The 15,996-nt window shown below is 52.5% G+C and overlaps 1 protein-coding gene across 8 annotated transcripts in view; it reads right to left on the reverse strand.

Annotated features, from left to right (window-relative positions):
- Positions 1-15,996, reverse strand: part of SSBP3 (single stranded DNA binding protein 3) — a 180,317-nt gene that overhangs the window by 24,299 nt on the left and 140,022 nt on the right. For 4 of the 8 annotated variants that reach the window (XM_025377529.1, XM_025377322.1, XM_025377387.1 and 1 more), the window contains 3 exons: positions 5,524-5,583; positions 269-335; positions 91-167 (listed from right to left, as the gene is read on the reverse strand). In XM_025377529.1, coding sequence (XP_025233314.1) covers positions 91-167; positions 269-335; positions 5,524-5,583 — 204 coding nt within the window. Of the gene's footprint in view, positions 1-90; positions 168-268; positions 336-5,523; positions 5,584-6,465; positions 6,547-15,996 lie in introns of all 8 variants that reach the window. The other 4 variants (XM_025377162.1, XM_025377248.1, XM_025377361.1 and 1 more) reach the window with 3 other exon arrangements.

A 15,996-nucleotide genomic window follows, 5' to 3' on the forward strand; every position in this document is an offset into this window, starting at 1 on the left:
TGGGAGACTGACAGCATGGAAAGAGGAGAGAAGGCGGGTGCACACAGATGGCCAGGGAGACAGACAGACAGACAGACAGGCAGTGGTTACCTGTGGGCCAGGACCCATGGGCCCCATGCCTCGGGGAGGGTTCATTCTCTGCATTGATCCTCCCATGTTGGGGTGGCCTGTGTGAGAGAGGAGGCGCGCCATGGGGTGGCAGGAGTCGAGGGAGGAGGAGCCCCTCCTGGCATCCCCAGCCACCCTAGGCCCACCCCGCCCTCTCTACCTTGTTGTCGTGTGGGATCCATGGAATTGGGCAGCAGTGGCTGTGTCCCAGGAACTCCTCCTGGAGGCTGAAAGAGATGCAAGACACAAGCTGAGCAGTTGCTCCGGAGCTGCTGGACATGGGGAGAGGCATCTACCTGTCCCACCCAGTTCCCCACCTGACCACATGGGGCCACTCATGGCCTCCCTGAGACCACTTCTGCTGCCTGCTAACGGGAGAAGGTCACCCCAGGCCTACCAGTCAGCTCAAACTGGTGTTAGCTAAAACCGTGTCATTGTTTGCGGGGCTCTGTGGGAGGGAAACTGTCACCTCATCCTGCTGTCTTGGGGTAGGGAGTCTGGGTACCTATCAGAGCTCTGAAATGAGTCAGGAGACCAAATTCTCTAGGTCTTGCTCTGGCTGCAGCACCGACCACCTTGTTCTCAGAGGCAGCAGTGCCCACTCCCTCCTTCCGCCCAAATCTCATCTTGCCTTTGTCTCACAGAGACACACCTCATTTTAGCTCTATCCAAATTACGGGGACTGAGACACCCACTACCTAAAATCCTATCACTGTGGGAAGCCCTGTTTAAAGGAGAACAGAGGATGAGGAGGATTTTAGGATTGAGATGGGGAAACTGAGGTCACAGGCCTGAGGGCTCCCAGTCACAGGTTGCAGAGCCAAGCAGCACCCAGGTTATAGCCCATCAGCTTCTACAATATGGAATGCCACCCAGCCCTGGGGTGGGAGAGGTGGCCACTAGGAGAGGGGCAGGGGTACTGGATGAGAACCCGGCTCCGGAGCTGGGGCCATCAGCGGTGCTGGTGTGGTTGCTAATGAGAAGATAAACGTGGGGGCCATGGGTTTCCTGGGTGAACACTTGGCCCACCCGCTGTGAAAACCTATTAAAAGCGATTTACTTGAGACTGAAATTATTTCAGCTGCAACAGGAAAAAGATAGTAGGATTTGCTGGGGGAACTTTGTTTCTAGGACCCCATCCCTTAGGGCTAAATACGAGCCTTTGCCTTTGAGAGGAAAAGCCTTTGGTGATGGCTGGTCATCTTTCCCTATTGGCAGGTGCCAGTGCTGCTCAAAGGCTGGGCATCTGTGACAGGGGTCTGTCCTCAAGGGCCCCCAGCCCAGGCTGTGCTGCTGTGGGGGAGGCTGAGTGGGGAGCTCCTCTGCCTTGAGCTCAATGGTGAACTCCAAACCGGTTTTGGAACGAGGTGGTGGAAAGCGAAGGGACAGACTGTCACTGATTTCTCCAGCTTCAGAATGGAACAGGGGAGCAGGTGGGTGTGGTTAAGGTGCAAGAGGATTGTGTGAGGGCCTAGGGAGTGTCTAACGTTCACGAAGTAGAATTGGTTTTTGTTTTGTTTTGTTTTGTTTTTTAAGACAGAGTCTCTTGCTCTGTTGCCCAGGTTGGAGTGCAGTAGTGTGATCATAGCTCACTGCAGCCTCGAACTCCTAGGCTCAAGCAATCCTCCTGCCTCAGCCATCCCAAGAGCTGGGACTACAGGCACGCGCTGTCACACCTGGCTAATTTTTAAATGTTTTGTATTGATGGGGTCTCACTATGTTGCCTAGACTCCTATCAAACTCCTAGGCTCAAGTAATCCTCCTGCCTCAGCCTCCCAAAATGCTGGGATTACAGGTGTGAGCCTCTGCGCCTGGCCCACAAAGTGGCAATTAGCACCTGCTGTTTCCGTCTGCCTGTGGGGGCTCAGTGTCTTTCCAATCCCTGGATTTTAGTTGTTCCGGCCTCTCACTGTCTCCCAGCCCTGCTTCCTGGCCCCAGGTTCCCCAGCTCTGAATCACTTGGCTGGTTTGTGTCTGCCCACTGGGGGTTTGTGGTTTTTATAGAGTCCTGGTGACTCAGGAAGGCCCGCCTCTAAGGCTGTCTGGAGTGCAGGATCCCAGGACACGGAGGTGGATGGGGGAACGCCAGGGTCATGAGTTACCCAGCGCAGGACCACCTCATCCAACCCTGACAGTGCAGCCGTGGGGCTTGGCAGTCACTCTCTCCAGGTAGCCCAGTGCTGACCACCAATTCTTGGAGAAAGTTCCTCCATGGGTTCCTCTAACCCTCCTATGTATCGGAACTCCAGGGGCACAGCTTGGCTGTCCAGAGGCTCAGAGGAGGCCTGGAGGTCGCATCCCTCACTGAGGTGACCCTGAGACAGGGACAGACAGTCTGGGCCTCTTCTATCAGGGAAAGAAGCTGTGCAATCACCAAGGGAAGGGGTCTCACCCTGAGAGGGCTGAAGCCCTCAAACTTAAGGAGGAAAAACAACGGCTCGTATATGGGGCCATAATTACAAGCTGTGCACACACCCTTGGCGCCTACAGGGGAGCGAGTTGCTCTGGGGCTCCTGGACAGAGGCCAGCTCTTCTCCTACAGCACTGCGTGTGGGGCAAGGCACAGGAAGCATCTGCCCAGGAAACGGACAAATCCCTGCTGCATCCGCGTGCTGTCTCACCTGCCCCGCCAGCACAGCCAGCCTGCCAGGTGGGAGCTCCGCCGAGATGCATGTGGGAGGGCTCTCTGACAACCCTGGATTCCAGCCACTCCCTCCTAAACCCAGCTGAACTCCACTGTCACCACCCATCCAACCACCCGCACTTGAGAAAACAGCAACTCTCCATGCACAGCCTCTAGCCAGGGAGGCAAATGGGAGGCAGGCCGAGTCACCAAGGACCCTGAGGCCACGTCACTGACCCTTTGCTTCTTGTTCCCCTAAGGGCCCTTCTCACTCCCCTTACCCAGAAGGCACATTCATAATGGCCTGTGAGCCCCAGCAAGTCCTCTAGTCTCTGCTCCCTCCATCATCACAGGAGAGAACTGAGCTAACTCGGGTGGCACAGGACTTCTGTTAACTGGCAGCCCCGACGAGGGCACTCTTCAAGAAACCCCCAGGGACAATACCTGTGGAAGGGGCACATGCCTCTTTGGAGGATAAAAATTTTTTGAGGTCAAAGGGAACTGGAAAACCAGAGTAGATTTTTTTTTTTTGGAGACAGAGTCTCGCTCTGTCACCCAAGCTGCAGTGCAATGGCGCAAATTTGGCTCACCGCAGCCTCCGACTCCTAGGTCCCAGTGATTCTCTTGCCTCAGTCTCCCAGAGAGCTGGGATTACAGGCACACGCCATCATGCCTGGCTAATTTTTGGATTTTTAGTAGAGACAGGGTTTCACCATGTTGGCCAGGCCGATCTCGAACTCCTGATCTCAAGTGATCCACCTGCCTGAGCCTCCCAAAGTGCTAGGATTATATGCATGAGCCACCACGCCCAGCCCCAGTGTACATTTCTACTGGGGGGTGGCAGGGAGGTTGGGAAAACTGGTGTATAATGCAAAGTACAGATGATGGATTTATCCCCAGTTTGCTCTCGAGTGGTTGCTCATGCTTAGTTGCTGAGCAGAAACATACACACCCCCTCTCCATATCCTTTAATTGCCGGAAGAAGGGCCACAATTATGATAAGGAAGTAGCTCCTCTCTCCCTGGCAGAGGCCAGTTTGGACCAAGAAGAGCTCCTGGGTGGGCTGGTGGGAAGGCTGCTGCTGGGACCCCTATGTGCCACAGCAAAGCAGGCCCAGTGGTGATGGGTTAAAAACACAGATGGGGGCAGCAATCTTACATCTGTGAAAGCTGATGAATGGGGTGGGGTGGAGTACAATCAGCACTGGGCTGGAACCAAGATCAACTCCAGCCCAGCTCACTTTGGGAAGTCACTCCTCCACTCTGACCTTTTGTTTCCTCATCTGTGATGTATCCAGGGACCCCTTCTTTTGCTCAAAAAGCTGCGTCTCTAATTCCTCTCGTCCAAATTTGTCCCCTTCATGTCAGAGAAAATAGAAAATGAAGGACTTTTGGAGAAAAAAAAAAAGAAAAGAAAAAAAAAGATGGGAACCCGATAGGCAATTTAACATTAAAATTGGAGAGCTGGCCAGGCACGGTGGCTCATGCCAGTAATCCCAGCACTGTGGGAGGGCAAGGCAGGCAGATCACATGAAGTCAGGAGTTTGAGACCAGCCTGGCCAACATGGTGAAACCCTGTCTCTATTATAAATACAAAAATTAGCCGGGTGTGGTGGTGCACACCTATAATCCCAGTTACTTGGGTGGCTGAGGCAGGAGAACTGCTTGAACCCAGGAGGCGGAGGTTGCAGTGAATAGAGATTGCACCACTGCACTCCAGCCTGGAAGACAGCGAGACTCCGGTTAAAAAAAAAAAAAAAAGACAATTGGAGACCCCTGGTTATGATCATCTCTCCATAGTGCCTGCATTACCTCACTCAGGAGCCTTCCTGTAGAGCCCTGAGAATGAAAAGCATCACACTCCGACAATGCCAATTTAGCTGGTGACTAAACTCCCAGTTCCAAAGGCAACAGGGGCTGGATGCGCTGGCACTGCTGTCAGATTTTTTTGAAGGGCTTTTGCAAAGTCACCGAAATAATTCTGTTTAAAAAAACTGGGGCATAAAATTTCCCTGATGTTTCTTGAAAGTTTAAGTCTGTCTATCCTCAAAAGAGGCATCTATTCATATTTACTTCTGCAACTCCTCTCCTGCCCTGAACCAGGGAGGGTGGCATGGGGGCTGATTTCTCCAGACCACCTAGAACTGCCAACCCTAATGGGCCAGCGAAAGGCATATGACCCCAGGCAAAAGGCCCTCCCCATAATCAGACTCCTTTTCTAATTACATGAACAAATCCTTTCTTGTTTTGAGTTGGGTCTGGGAAGCAGGCAGACATTGCTGAAAAACTCACAAATCTCCTGCTCCGCTGCATCCAGGCTCCTGATCTAAGCATTCCTACGGGCCATTTCCCCCCCTAATAGCAGGATTATATTTACCAGCCTTGGCAATTCTCAAAAGCTTCCAGGAAAAAATGCACATTGTCAATTAACTTCATTAAGGAGGAAGACCCTCTTCCAAGAAGGGGGTGGAAGGGAGGGGCAGGGCATTACCATCTTCTCTAGAATAGCCGAAACCCTGCAATCCCAGATGCGCCTTGGCTCCATCTGCTGCCACCTTCTGAACTCCAAAATGGGCTGTCCAAAGGCCATCTGGAGAAGCAGGTGAACTGCTGCACCATGGGCACAGTGGGGACGTGGGGCCCTCTCTGGGGAACAGCTAGTAAGCTACCAGTCACGTTAAACCTGTCCCTCCACCCCTCAATCCTTTCCCTCAACTTTCATTTTGTGTCAAAGTCCACCTAGGGCCAAGGATGGCTGAACGAGGGGAGAGAGAACATGAAAAGGTACAGTACCTGGTTTCCCATTCTGATCGGGGGCCTGGGGCCGCCTGCGTATCGCGGTGACATAAAAGGCTGCAATTATAGGGAATTAGTTCAGTGACAGCCTGCCCTACTGCACAGTGACAAACACAAATGCTCTCCACTCCACAAAGTCCAGTTTTGTTATAACTAGTGATCTTTCTCCTGGTAGCCTCTTCCCTTTGAGCAAAACTTCCTTTGGGCAGAGGGAACGATAGATCCACACAACAAATGCGTCTCCTGACTCCACATTTGTTTGTGGAGATCTACTCTGGGTGGACAGGCAGCGGCTGGGACTTTGCATAAGACACGGAAAGACAGTTAAATCAATGCAGGGCAGAGGAGGAAACCTCTGCTCTCCGTAAGGGCAAATAAAAGGCTAAGAAGGACTTATACGTAACATTTTAAGGGTCTGCAGACAAAGCTGGACACACGAGCACGCACACAGGCACACACACACAGAAACCACCAGCAGGGATGGAGATGGGAGCCAGGACTGGGGGGAAAACGCCATGGAAACGGGAAGGAGACAGCGGGCTCCCTAACTTAATGCAGGGGAATGGCAGGAAAGCTTTCTCAGCAGCGCGAGTGCACAAAGAAAAGGCTTGGGATGCAGCTTCGGTTACAAACAAATGGTGAACCAAACTCAAAACCAAACCAAAAGTGAGAGAGGAAAAAACAAAAACGCAAAGGCCGCTGACAAGGTCACAGAAATATATATATTTTCCTTTTGGTTTTGTATCCAAGCTGGGTGTGAGGTCCGAGGACTGAAGACTATCTTTAGAAAAAAAGAAATTTCTAAAAAAATTTAATTTGTCAATAAAGACTCGCAGGCAGTGGCTAGAGCACATTTTGATTTTTGTTTTTCCTCTGCGGGCTCTCTGCTTCCTCCGCGCCCCGCGTCCCCGGCGGGCGGGAGCGCCACGGTGCGTTTACCTGACTGTGGGGTCCCATCATGCTGCTAGGATTGTGAGGTGGAGGCTGTGCGTGCGGCGAGGGCTGTGACCCCGGAGGACCCTGTGAGGCCAGACAGTAGAGGCAGGTTATAGATCACAGCACATGGAGAAGCGCAGAAGAAGCTTAAAAGAACAAAAATTAAACCAAAACGAAGGGTGGGCGGCGGGCGGGCGTGCAGGGGGCGGGCTCTGGTTGGTGGGAGGTGGTGGAGCTGCTGCTTTGGTCACCGGCTCAACGGTGTAAAACGGCGAGCGGGAGCGAGAGAAGCTGATAAATACATTCACAGAGGGTTGAAAGAACAAAAAATGAAGCACCTCTGTCAAAGCACACGGGAGTACAGTCCTGGACACAGCCTACCCTTGGAGCAGAGTTTGCCATGTTAAATACGTTGGTTGAGACAGGCTCAGAGGGAGTACAGTGACGCACAGAAACAGGGGACCCAGGTGCAAAGCACGTAGGTGCCACCTGCGTGGGAGGCGGGGAAGGATGGGGAAAGGCCTTGCCCTCAAGGAGCTCACAGTCTGGGGGACAGTGACACGGCTATGGGTGACTCGAGGCAGGACTGATCGAGTGTCAGGGAGATGCCCAGGTGACAGGTTTCCTGGGGTCAGGAGGGCCAGGGGCACCGATGGATAAATAACAGAGGCAGGAGGGGCAAAGGGCACCACAGATGTCACACACAGGGAGTGGGGGGACAGTGAGTGAGGGCCACATGGTGTGGGCAGTGCACACTCGCAAACTGTAAATTCACCTGCACTTCAAAGCAGCTCTGGGAGGTGGGGTTTCTCACTCCAATTTTTACTGATGAGGAATTTGAGTCTCAAGGGATGAAGGAACTTGACCATGGCCACAAAACTGGTCAGTGGCAGAGCCGGGATGAGAAACCCCATGGGTCCGATGCCCATCTCCAGCCTTGAAACCCAAGAGTTCCAGTGCAGAGGTAGGGAGACGGGGAAGTGCATGAAGGGTGGGGACCCCTGCCTGCTGGGCGAGTGGGTGGGTTGTCCTTTCCACACCTCAGTTCCAAGCTGATCCCCACCCCCACCGCCTGAACCCTGGGCTATGCTGACCTCGACCCCCCACCCCCTCACCCCAGAAGACATGGGCAGATGAATTCACTTCAACCTTGGGGTTACAAACTATGGGTAGAAACTCACTCAGCAATTTAGCAAGCTGCAACAATTATTTCTTAAAAATCCGAGGTAATAAAAAAAAATCAGAGAGCTTTGTGTACTTTAAGGCAGGTGTCTTTCACGAACCCTGGTTTTGTGTGTAGATATTCATGTGTGTGTAGACTGGGCTACACCAAAGGACTTTCCTACCATGGGTCCGTAAGCGTAGAGGGCTGCCTCAGAAGCACGTTCCAGCCCACCCAGAGCGGGACGCTGATGCCAGGGATGAGGAGACAGGCCTCCATTCGCTCTTCCCCACCCATGACTGTGCTGTTTTTTAGAAGTTGGTTTTTAGGAAAATTCAAAATGTGCACAGGGGGTGAGTGTGGCTAAATTAGAAAGAGAGAGGAGCTGCCTAGGTAGGGTTTCCCCCTCGGCCTTCTCCTGCAGAGCCAGGCTGCCAGCCGCCTGCCCACTGGAGAGGAGGGGCAGGCCCAAGCTGGTGGGCGTGGGCCCACAGAGAAGAGGTGTGCAGAGAACATCGCAGGGGGCTGTACAGGAACCCGAGGGCGCCGCCACCGACAGGCCTGGGAGTTTCTTGGCCAAGCGAGGAGCTGCTCACTTCCGGAAAGCTCCGAGGAGCAGATGTTCCCCTACCTGCCACGCTACTAATTTCAACAAGTGTGTGTCTTTCTAGCGGCTGCCAGCAACGGCATGGTTTGTTACCATGAGCAATTTTCTTAATTAACAGACATTAATTAGCCATTTAGCAATTTTGCAAGCATTTGTTTAGCGGCTTTCCTAAACATGAATACCACTGTGATAATGGCACTGATTAGAGGGTCCCCTAATTAACAGTACAGGGAAGGAAAATTGAAATCACATAAATTAAAAAGGGAGGGGAGTTAATGAAGGCGGGACATATTTGCACCTGCAAGTCTTTTGTACCATGAAACTTGGGTGTAATGTAAACAAAACAAGATAATTTGAAGCCAACCCCAAAAAAAAGAAATATGAAAAGAACAGAGGAGGAAGGTTCAAGGGTGAGGTCCAGTTGCCAAGAGGGGGTGAAAGGCCTCCTGTCAGTTCCTCGGCTCTTGGCAAGAAGGAAGTGCCTCCTCCCTCGCGTCCTTCCCTTCCTGGTAACTGAGTGCTTCCTCAGGGCGAGCAGCAGGGCTCTGGGCAAGCCCCTCACACCTGTGTGCCCAGTGGTCAGGGAGGGCAGGTGGCTGACTCACTGACCCATTAGAGAAAACAGATGTGAAACACCTAAGAGCATGTGGCACACACGGTGGGGCCTCAATCTACGGCAGCCTTTACAAAGGACCAGTGCTCCAACCTGGGTCTGCTGAGACCCAGAGAGCAAGGCTGGCGTGTGTGCCTCCCCTGCGCCTCCCTCAGGAGTGCCCCTGGAGGACTCTGGTGACCAGTCCCTGGATAAGCTGAGGGGGCACAAGCTTGCTCTTGGCGCAGCTGCCTCAAGAAAAAAGGCTGACAAGCAGTAAGGATGAAGCCAGGCTGGTCAGGGAGGCCCCAGCCCAGATCCACAACCTCTCTGGCTCATGGGGAATGGTGGGGAGTGAGCTGTTAAATCTGGGGCAGGAACAGCAGCTAGAAGTCTTCCCTCTGACTTGGAGCTAGGGGGTTGGAATGATGAGGACCAGGAATCTTGGCCCAGGTCAGCCAGTCACTTAGGGAGAAAAATGATACCACATTCTTGACAGAAGCCAAGCTAAAGCTCAGTGCCCACCTCCCCAGGGCACAGAGCTCCTCTCCCACCCGCAGTGAGGAAATGACAGACTCTGCCTGCCCACCTCTCAGCACATAGCCAAACGCCTGCCATTTCCCAACAGGCCACCCATGTCCACATCCACGGAGAGTTCCTCTGCGTCTCCGCTATCTCCACTCAGCCCGGAGCTCCGTCACTACGTTCCCAGTGTCTGGGCTGTGTCCCTAAGACCCTGTAGCATCACAGGAAGAACCCCACATAGCCTAGCAGTCTCATGGGTGGAGAACCCTGTTTGTGGAAGCATTTGCTTCTGCAAAGAACATGACAGATGAACTGCCCATCTCTATGAGGAGTCAGGGGCTCTGCTGCCCTGTGTTTTATTAGGCCACAAAAAGTGGTCTCATCTTCCTTCCCAGCCTGCATTCTCAACAAGAGATCCACAAGTAGGTCTGGAGAAGACGGACTTTGTGCTCTTTTGGATTTGTTACCCACTCGGGCAAAAGGCTACACATGAGGAAGACAACAATGAAAAAGGATCTAGGTTGAGGGCTCTGACTTTTGATGGGACAGGGGCTGCTCTCTTCCCCAAACTCTGAACAGACCCAGCAGGCAGGCAGAGTGGACTGTGGTGGAAGGTGAGAGGAAGAGGGAGTCTCAAAGTTGATGATACTGATGTGCTCTTCCATGCAGGACAACTCTCTGGTGAGGCTTCCACTTGCTGGAAGCTTTTGAGGAACCCAAAAAGGGTGCATCTGGAAGGCTGCTTGGCCAGCAGGCCCAGCTCCATTTAGACCATCTCCCCCCATGGGTGTTGGATGCCTTCGGTTGCAGATACTGCCTAATTAACCTTCCAGGGATGCAGTGGATCAGGGCAGATGGCACCCCGGAGGCTAGACTAGGGTGGCTGTGGTTCCTTACTAGATGCTTAGGGAGAAAGGCACCTGTCCAGGGGCCACCTCTTAAGTGGCTTTGACAGATTCTATCATCCCTTCCTCCAACATTTGCAGGGGAGGAGAAAAGAGAGGCCCACGACAGAGATGTGACCTCTCCAAGACCACAGAAAACTAGTTGGCATCCGAGTCACATCTCCTAACTGTAGCCCAGGGCTCTCCTCACAACATCACATTCCCATTCGCATCTCTTTTAGATGAAGACATAAGATTTGGAAGGAACTGGGTTCGAATCCTGGCTCTGCCCCTGACTGCATTTCCATTTTCTCATCAGTGGAATGGGGCCATGAGAGTAACAACAACAGGGAGTGTGGCTTCTACCTACATAAGCTCATCTAATCCTGGACTCCTCGCAGTAAGGGATCAATCGCCCCATTTTATTGCCAAGGAACCGAGGCTTGGAAAGATAAAGGCACTCCAGGATTGCACAGCTATTACACGGTAGAGCCAGGCCTTGATGTCTGATTCTAGAGTCTAAAGGGGTCCTGGGTAGCCCACCATTCTACAAGACTGACAGCAGCACCTCCATGTCATCTGTCAGGGCAGAGAGCAAAGGGCAAACTGGAATGAACTCAAGGCTGAAGGACTTGGGAGAGCACCGAGATGCTAGGTGCTGACCTTCTACGTGCCCAGCCAGCCCCATGCTGTGGTCTAGAGGCACATCAGGCTCGTCCTGGCCCTGAGGAGCTGCCAGGCTAAGGAGAAAAACGAGGACACAGAGAGAAATAAGCTTAAGTGTTGGCTTAACCTGCCAGGGGCTCTAAGAGAGGGCGATGCCCCACAGGGAGGTCAGTGACAGTGACCTCCCTGTCACTCCCAGACTGGTAAACTGAGGCCCAGAGTGGCCACAGCATGTAGGCCTGGTACCCCCATGAGCCAACCAGAACTGAGATGAGAACTAGGGTCCACTGATGGGTCAGAGCTCTTTCCACTGCACTGCACTGCCTCTGCAGGGTGATGGCAGCAGGACCAGGCCCTGGGGTAGACCCCAACATGGGGGAAAATCCCTACTCCTGAATCTAGGAAAAGGAGGCAGGAAACACGCCCACTTCCTGTCCAGCCTTCCAGCTGCCCTGGACCCTGTTAATGGACTTGCTATTCCATCTCAGCCAGTCCCAAGATCTCTGAGTGGAGACAACTAACTCCCGCAGTTCTTTATTATTCTTTCTCCTGTAATTTCAGCACTGGGTGGCGTTCCATCCAGCAGCTCCTGAGAGCCACTTAGGCAGGGCCCAGGAGGCTCTGTTATGGGTGTGATCGAGGCAAACACTGGGCCATTTCACAAAAACTCTGAAGTGTGGACACTGATGGTTAGTGAAAAAGCCTTTACCCACACTGACACCGTGGGGAGCAGAGCACTCCCACTGTAAAACGGATTCAAGGACTCCGCGGAAAAACATTTCAGAACCATCAGCAGGACCCCCAACCCTCCCGCACGCTCCAGCTAAGTCCCTGCACTTCATCTGAAGCTGTCCTGGAGAGGCAAGTTGTGGTGTGACAGGAAGCGCCCACCATTATGCAGGCCTGGGGTCCAATCCCAGCTCCTCTGGTTCATTCCGAGAGCCTAGTTTCCCAATGGCTCTGAGCCTCACTGCCCTCATAAAGGAAACAAGGACTACTCCACAAACGCTGCAGGGCTGTGGCACAGCTGGCAGTGCGAGGCACACAGGGTCCCCAGTCCTGGTCCCCATCCTCCTCCTCCTCCTGTGGCGACTCACCTGCCCTTTACAAGGAAAGCAAGAGCTTGACGTCTGGCCTCACCTCGTCAGGTCTGCTAAAGACCACGTATCTTTTTTCATGAAGCCTTTCCTGCTCCAGCCCTTCAAGTGCTCTCTAAACACGGAGCCTTTCCTCACTCCATAACTGGGGGTGCCATGTGGACCCCTCCAGGCTGGGCCGCTCACCCCACAGGTACCTCGGGGCAGGGCCCAAGCAGAGCAGCAGGGGGCCACACTGCCATGGGCAAGGGGCAAGACCCAACAAGCCCCCGGGTAGGCACAGCTAACACTCTGGGGCTCATACGAACCAGGAAGAAAAGTTACTACCAAAAGGGTGACGAAGTTGGTCTTCTGAGCTAGATGCTTGGAGCTGGATGGAGGATAGCTCCTTAAAAATAAAACCAAAAAACAAAACAAAACAAAACAGGCTGGGCACAGTGGCTTACACCTGTAATCCAGCATTTTGGGAGGCCGAGGCAGGAGGATTGCTTGAGCCCAGGAGTTTGAGACCAGCCTGGACAGTATGGCAAAACTCCGCCTCTATAAAAGAAATACAAAAGCTAGCTAGGTGTGGTGTTGTGTGCCTGTGGTCCCAGTTACTCAGGAGACAGAGGTAGGAGGATCCCTTGAGCCAGGGAGGTGGAGGCTGCAGTGAGCTGTGATCATGCCACTGCACTCTAGCCTGGATGACAGTGAGACCTGTCTCAAAAAATAAAAAATAAAAAAACACACAAACCCAAAAAAACACACAAAACAAAACACAACAACAAGAACAAAACAAACCTATACCAATTTTTTCAAGGAGAAAATAAGCTATGTGTTAAGTTAAATACTCCCCAAACTCACTGCTTCTTCCTCAAATGCCACCCATATTCCTCAAATCTGCCTACACCTGTCTAGAAATCATGAGCTTGCAAAGAAACAAAGCTGAGACTAAAGTCCTGGCTCTCTGGGTTCAGAGCCTGCCTGGGAGGGGCATATGTGAGGACAGGCTGTGACCTGTACCGAGGGCACTGGTCCCAAAAACCCAAAAAGCATTGGGGCTGGAGTCCTAGCCTTGTTGCCCTGGGTCTTGGGCAGCACATCCCTAAAGCGAGGTGGGGAGCATAGGCTATGATTCTCTCACGGGTCACGAAAGCTATGAGAGTTCTCTGTAAACTGCTGACAGCTACCCAGACAGAAGCCATTACCACCCGGCCAAATCTGCCTTTTGTCTTCACAGATGGCTGCTGGGGAAAGGGGACTTGAGGTTTTAGGTTGTTAAGAGATAAAACACTCCACACATCCTCGTCCCTCCTGACTCCTAGGACACTGGCCACTGGTCTGCAGAGGCTGAAGGAGTGGGTTTTCTCGAACAGCAGCGGGACACAGAGGACCTGCGGTACTGGTGGCCTGTGTAATCTGCCTGTTAGGTGTGTCACTTTAATTGAGTGAATATAAAATTACAATAATTACACACAGCAAAAGGCACTTGACAGACAATCCAATTTGCTCCTTGGTCACAAATACTACAGAAAATGCCGTAAGCTCAGTCTGGGGAGAAGGCCAAGGTGTGCTCAGGTGCCACGGACATCCGGAATCTGTCACCATGGTCTGCCACACCCACAGCCCCCGAGGAGAGGGAAGCTGACCACCAGACAAGGGAAGGAAGGGAAAGTAAGTCAATTTTACGTGCAGCTCTTTGGAGGAAAACTTATTTCCTCGTTTCAACCCATGGGAATGAACCTGGCATGGCTTGGAGAGGGGTGTGTGTGTGTGAAGGGTGTGTGTGCGTGTAGGGTGTGTATGAGTGTGTGTGTTTACAGGCCAGAGCTGGGGCTGAGACACCAACTTGAGGGCAGAAGGCGACTAAGTTGCCCGCCTGCACACCCAGTGTGGGCCTGGCACATGCACAGTAGGTGGGTCCTCAGGGGGCTGAGCTGGGCCACACAGCTGCCCCGGCTTCTGCATGGTCTCCGAGAGCTTACAGTCAGGTGGAGCTCCTGGCTACTCAGCAGAAGAGCCCATGACAATCAATGGCCCTCTGTGGGGAGAGGACAAGGAGGGGGCTGGGTTTAGAGGTCTGGCAATGGTGTGGACCATCTTCCTGCGACAGTGGGGAAGTTACTAATTAGAGAAAGCAGGAATGTACTGCATCTTCCCTTTATAGTCACTTCTGCATAAATACCAGGGATCCGTACAGCCACCAAGGTTCCATTCCTTGCAAAGGTGAGCAAATGGTTCATCGATTTCCATGTGAGCAAAGGCCCCAGCTGACCTCCCTTCCTCCCAGCAGTCTCTCCAAGGAGCCAGGGCAGCACTGGGCAGACAGCGAGGGTGCAGGGTTTGCACCATTAGGAATCTGGCTTCCCTGGACAGCCCTGCTGAGGCATGAACAGGGGCTGCTCAGTGAAGGCTCTGCTCACCAGGCATGAAGCTCACTTGCCTCCTGGAGGAAAAGAATCAGCAAGTGATGGTTTCCCAAACAAAGGGAGGAAACATGGCAAATGAAAAGTATAGGCAGTGTCTTGGCCGGGCGCGGTGGCTCAAGCCTGTAATCCCAGCACTTTGGGAGGCCGAGACGGGTGGATCATGAGGTCAGGAGATCGAGACCATCCTGGCTAACACGGTGAAACCCTGTCTCTACTAAAAAATACAAAAAACTAGCTGGGCGTGGTGGCGAGCGCCTATAGTCCCAGCTACTCGGGAGGCTGAGGCAGGAGAATGGCGTAAACCCGAGAGGCGGAGCTTGCAGTGAGCTGAGATCCGGCCACTGCACTCCAGCCTGGGTGACAGAGCCAGACTCTGTCTCAAAAAAAAAAAAGAAAGTATAGGCAGTGTCCAAAACCTAATGCGTAGCTCCTCCACACACTGCTCGCCAGCGCCTTTCTTCAGCGCCTGGACTGCGACTGCCATGATAGATAGGAAGACTGAGCCTCAGAGATGTGAGCTCACTGGACTGGTTCCAGGTCCAACCTGCTTCCAAAGTCTAGGCTGGGTCCCTCACACCAAGCTGCATACCAGGGCGAAGGCTGGTCTTGGCTGCAGCACAAAGACCCCAAGAGCACAGCCACGAGGCTGAGCTACAGTCAGCTCAAGAGCCAAACTAGCCTGCTACCTGTTCTTGGAAATTAAGTTCAATTAGAATACAATGTAAATAAAGTTTTATTGGAACACAGTGCAAATACAGTTTTGTTGGAACACAGCCACCCTCACTCATGTTCTGTCCACGGCTGCTTACAAAGACCTGATGGCCCACAAAGTCTAAAATATTTCCTAGCTGTCCCTTCACAGAAAAAGTCTGCAGACCCCTGATTTGGATGATGGTCCTCAAGACTGAAGAGGGAAAAAACTGGAGTCTTCTTTAATTCTCAAGGAAAAACAAAACAGTGCTGCACTTTTATTTTAACCTCACATTTCTCTTGTAAGGCAAATGAAACAAAAGTTAACCCCATTTTACAAAGGGGGAAAACTGAACTATAGTGACATTAAGGCATTAATCATCAGAGCCAAGATGTATGCCACTTAGGACAAACAGAATGAGCATTGGCCAGGCATCGGCACACATGAATTCGGCTGCCACACCAACACCTTCCATGCTCACCAATCAATGAGCCCTGGGTCTCTTGGCCACTGCTCCTGAACACAGTGACAGTGCATCATCAGAACACAAAACCCAGTGCTCACGCCCAGCTAGCTGGTCACAACCCTCCTTGCTGATGGTCTCCCCAATTTCATTCTTGCCACAATGCTGGGGAAGAAGCCCTTCCCTTGTTTGCCAGCACAAATATTCTGGGAGCTTGAATCCCAGTCTTGAGTTCTTTTGGCAGGTTCAAACTGTTTGGACCCTTCCTGTGGTGTGAATTCACAAAGAATTGGATTCTCTGGGGTCATCTCAGGCAGGAAAAGGCTCCACCTCGAATGGCTGTGGTTGGGAAGGGGCAGACAGGTATGAGAGACACGACTTTGCCTCCAGCCACTAAATGCTTAAGGAGGGCTTTCCTGCAGGAGATTCTCCGTGT

The sequence above is a fragment of the Theropithecus gelada genome, chromosome 1 (genome assembly GCF_003255815.1).
Source record: "Theropithecus gelada isolate Dixy chromosome 1, Tgel_1.0, whole genome shotgun sequence".
Classification (NCBI taxonomy): Eukaryota; Metazoa; Chordata; class Mammalia; order Primates; family Cercopithecidae; genus Theropithecus; species Theropithecus gelada.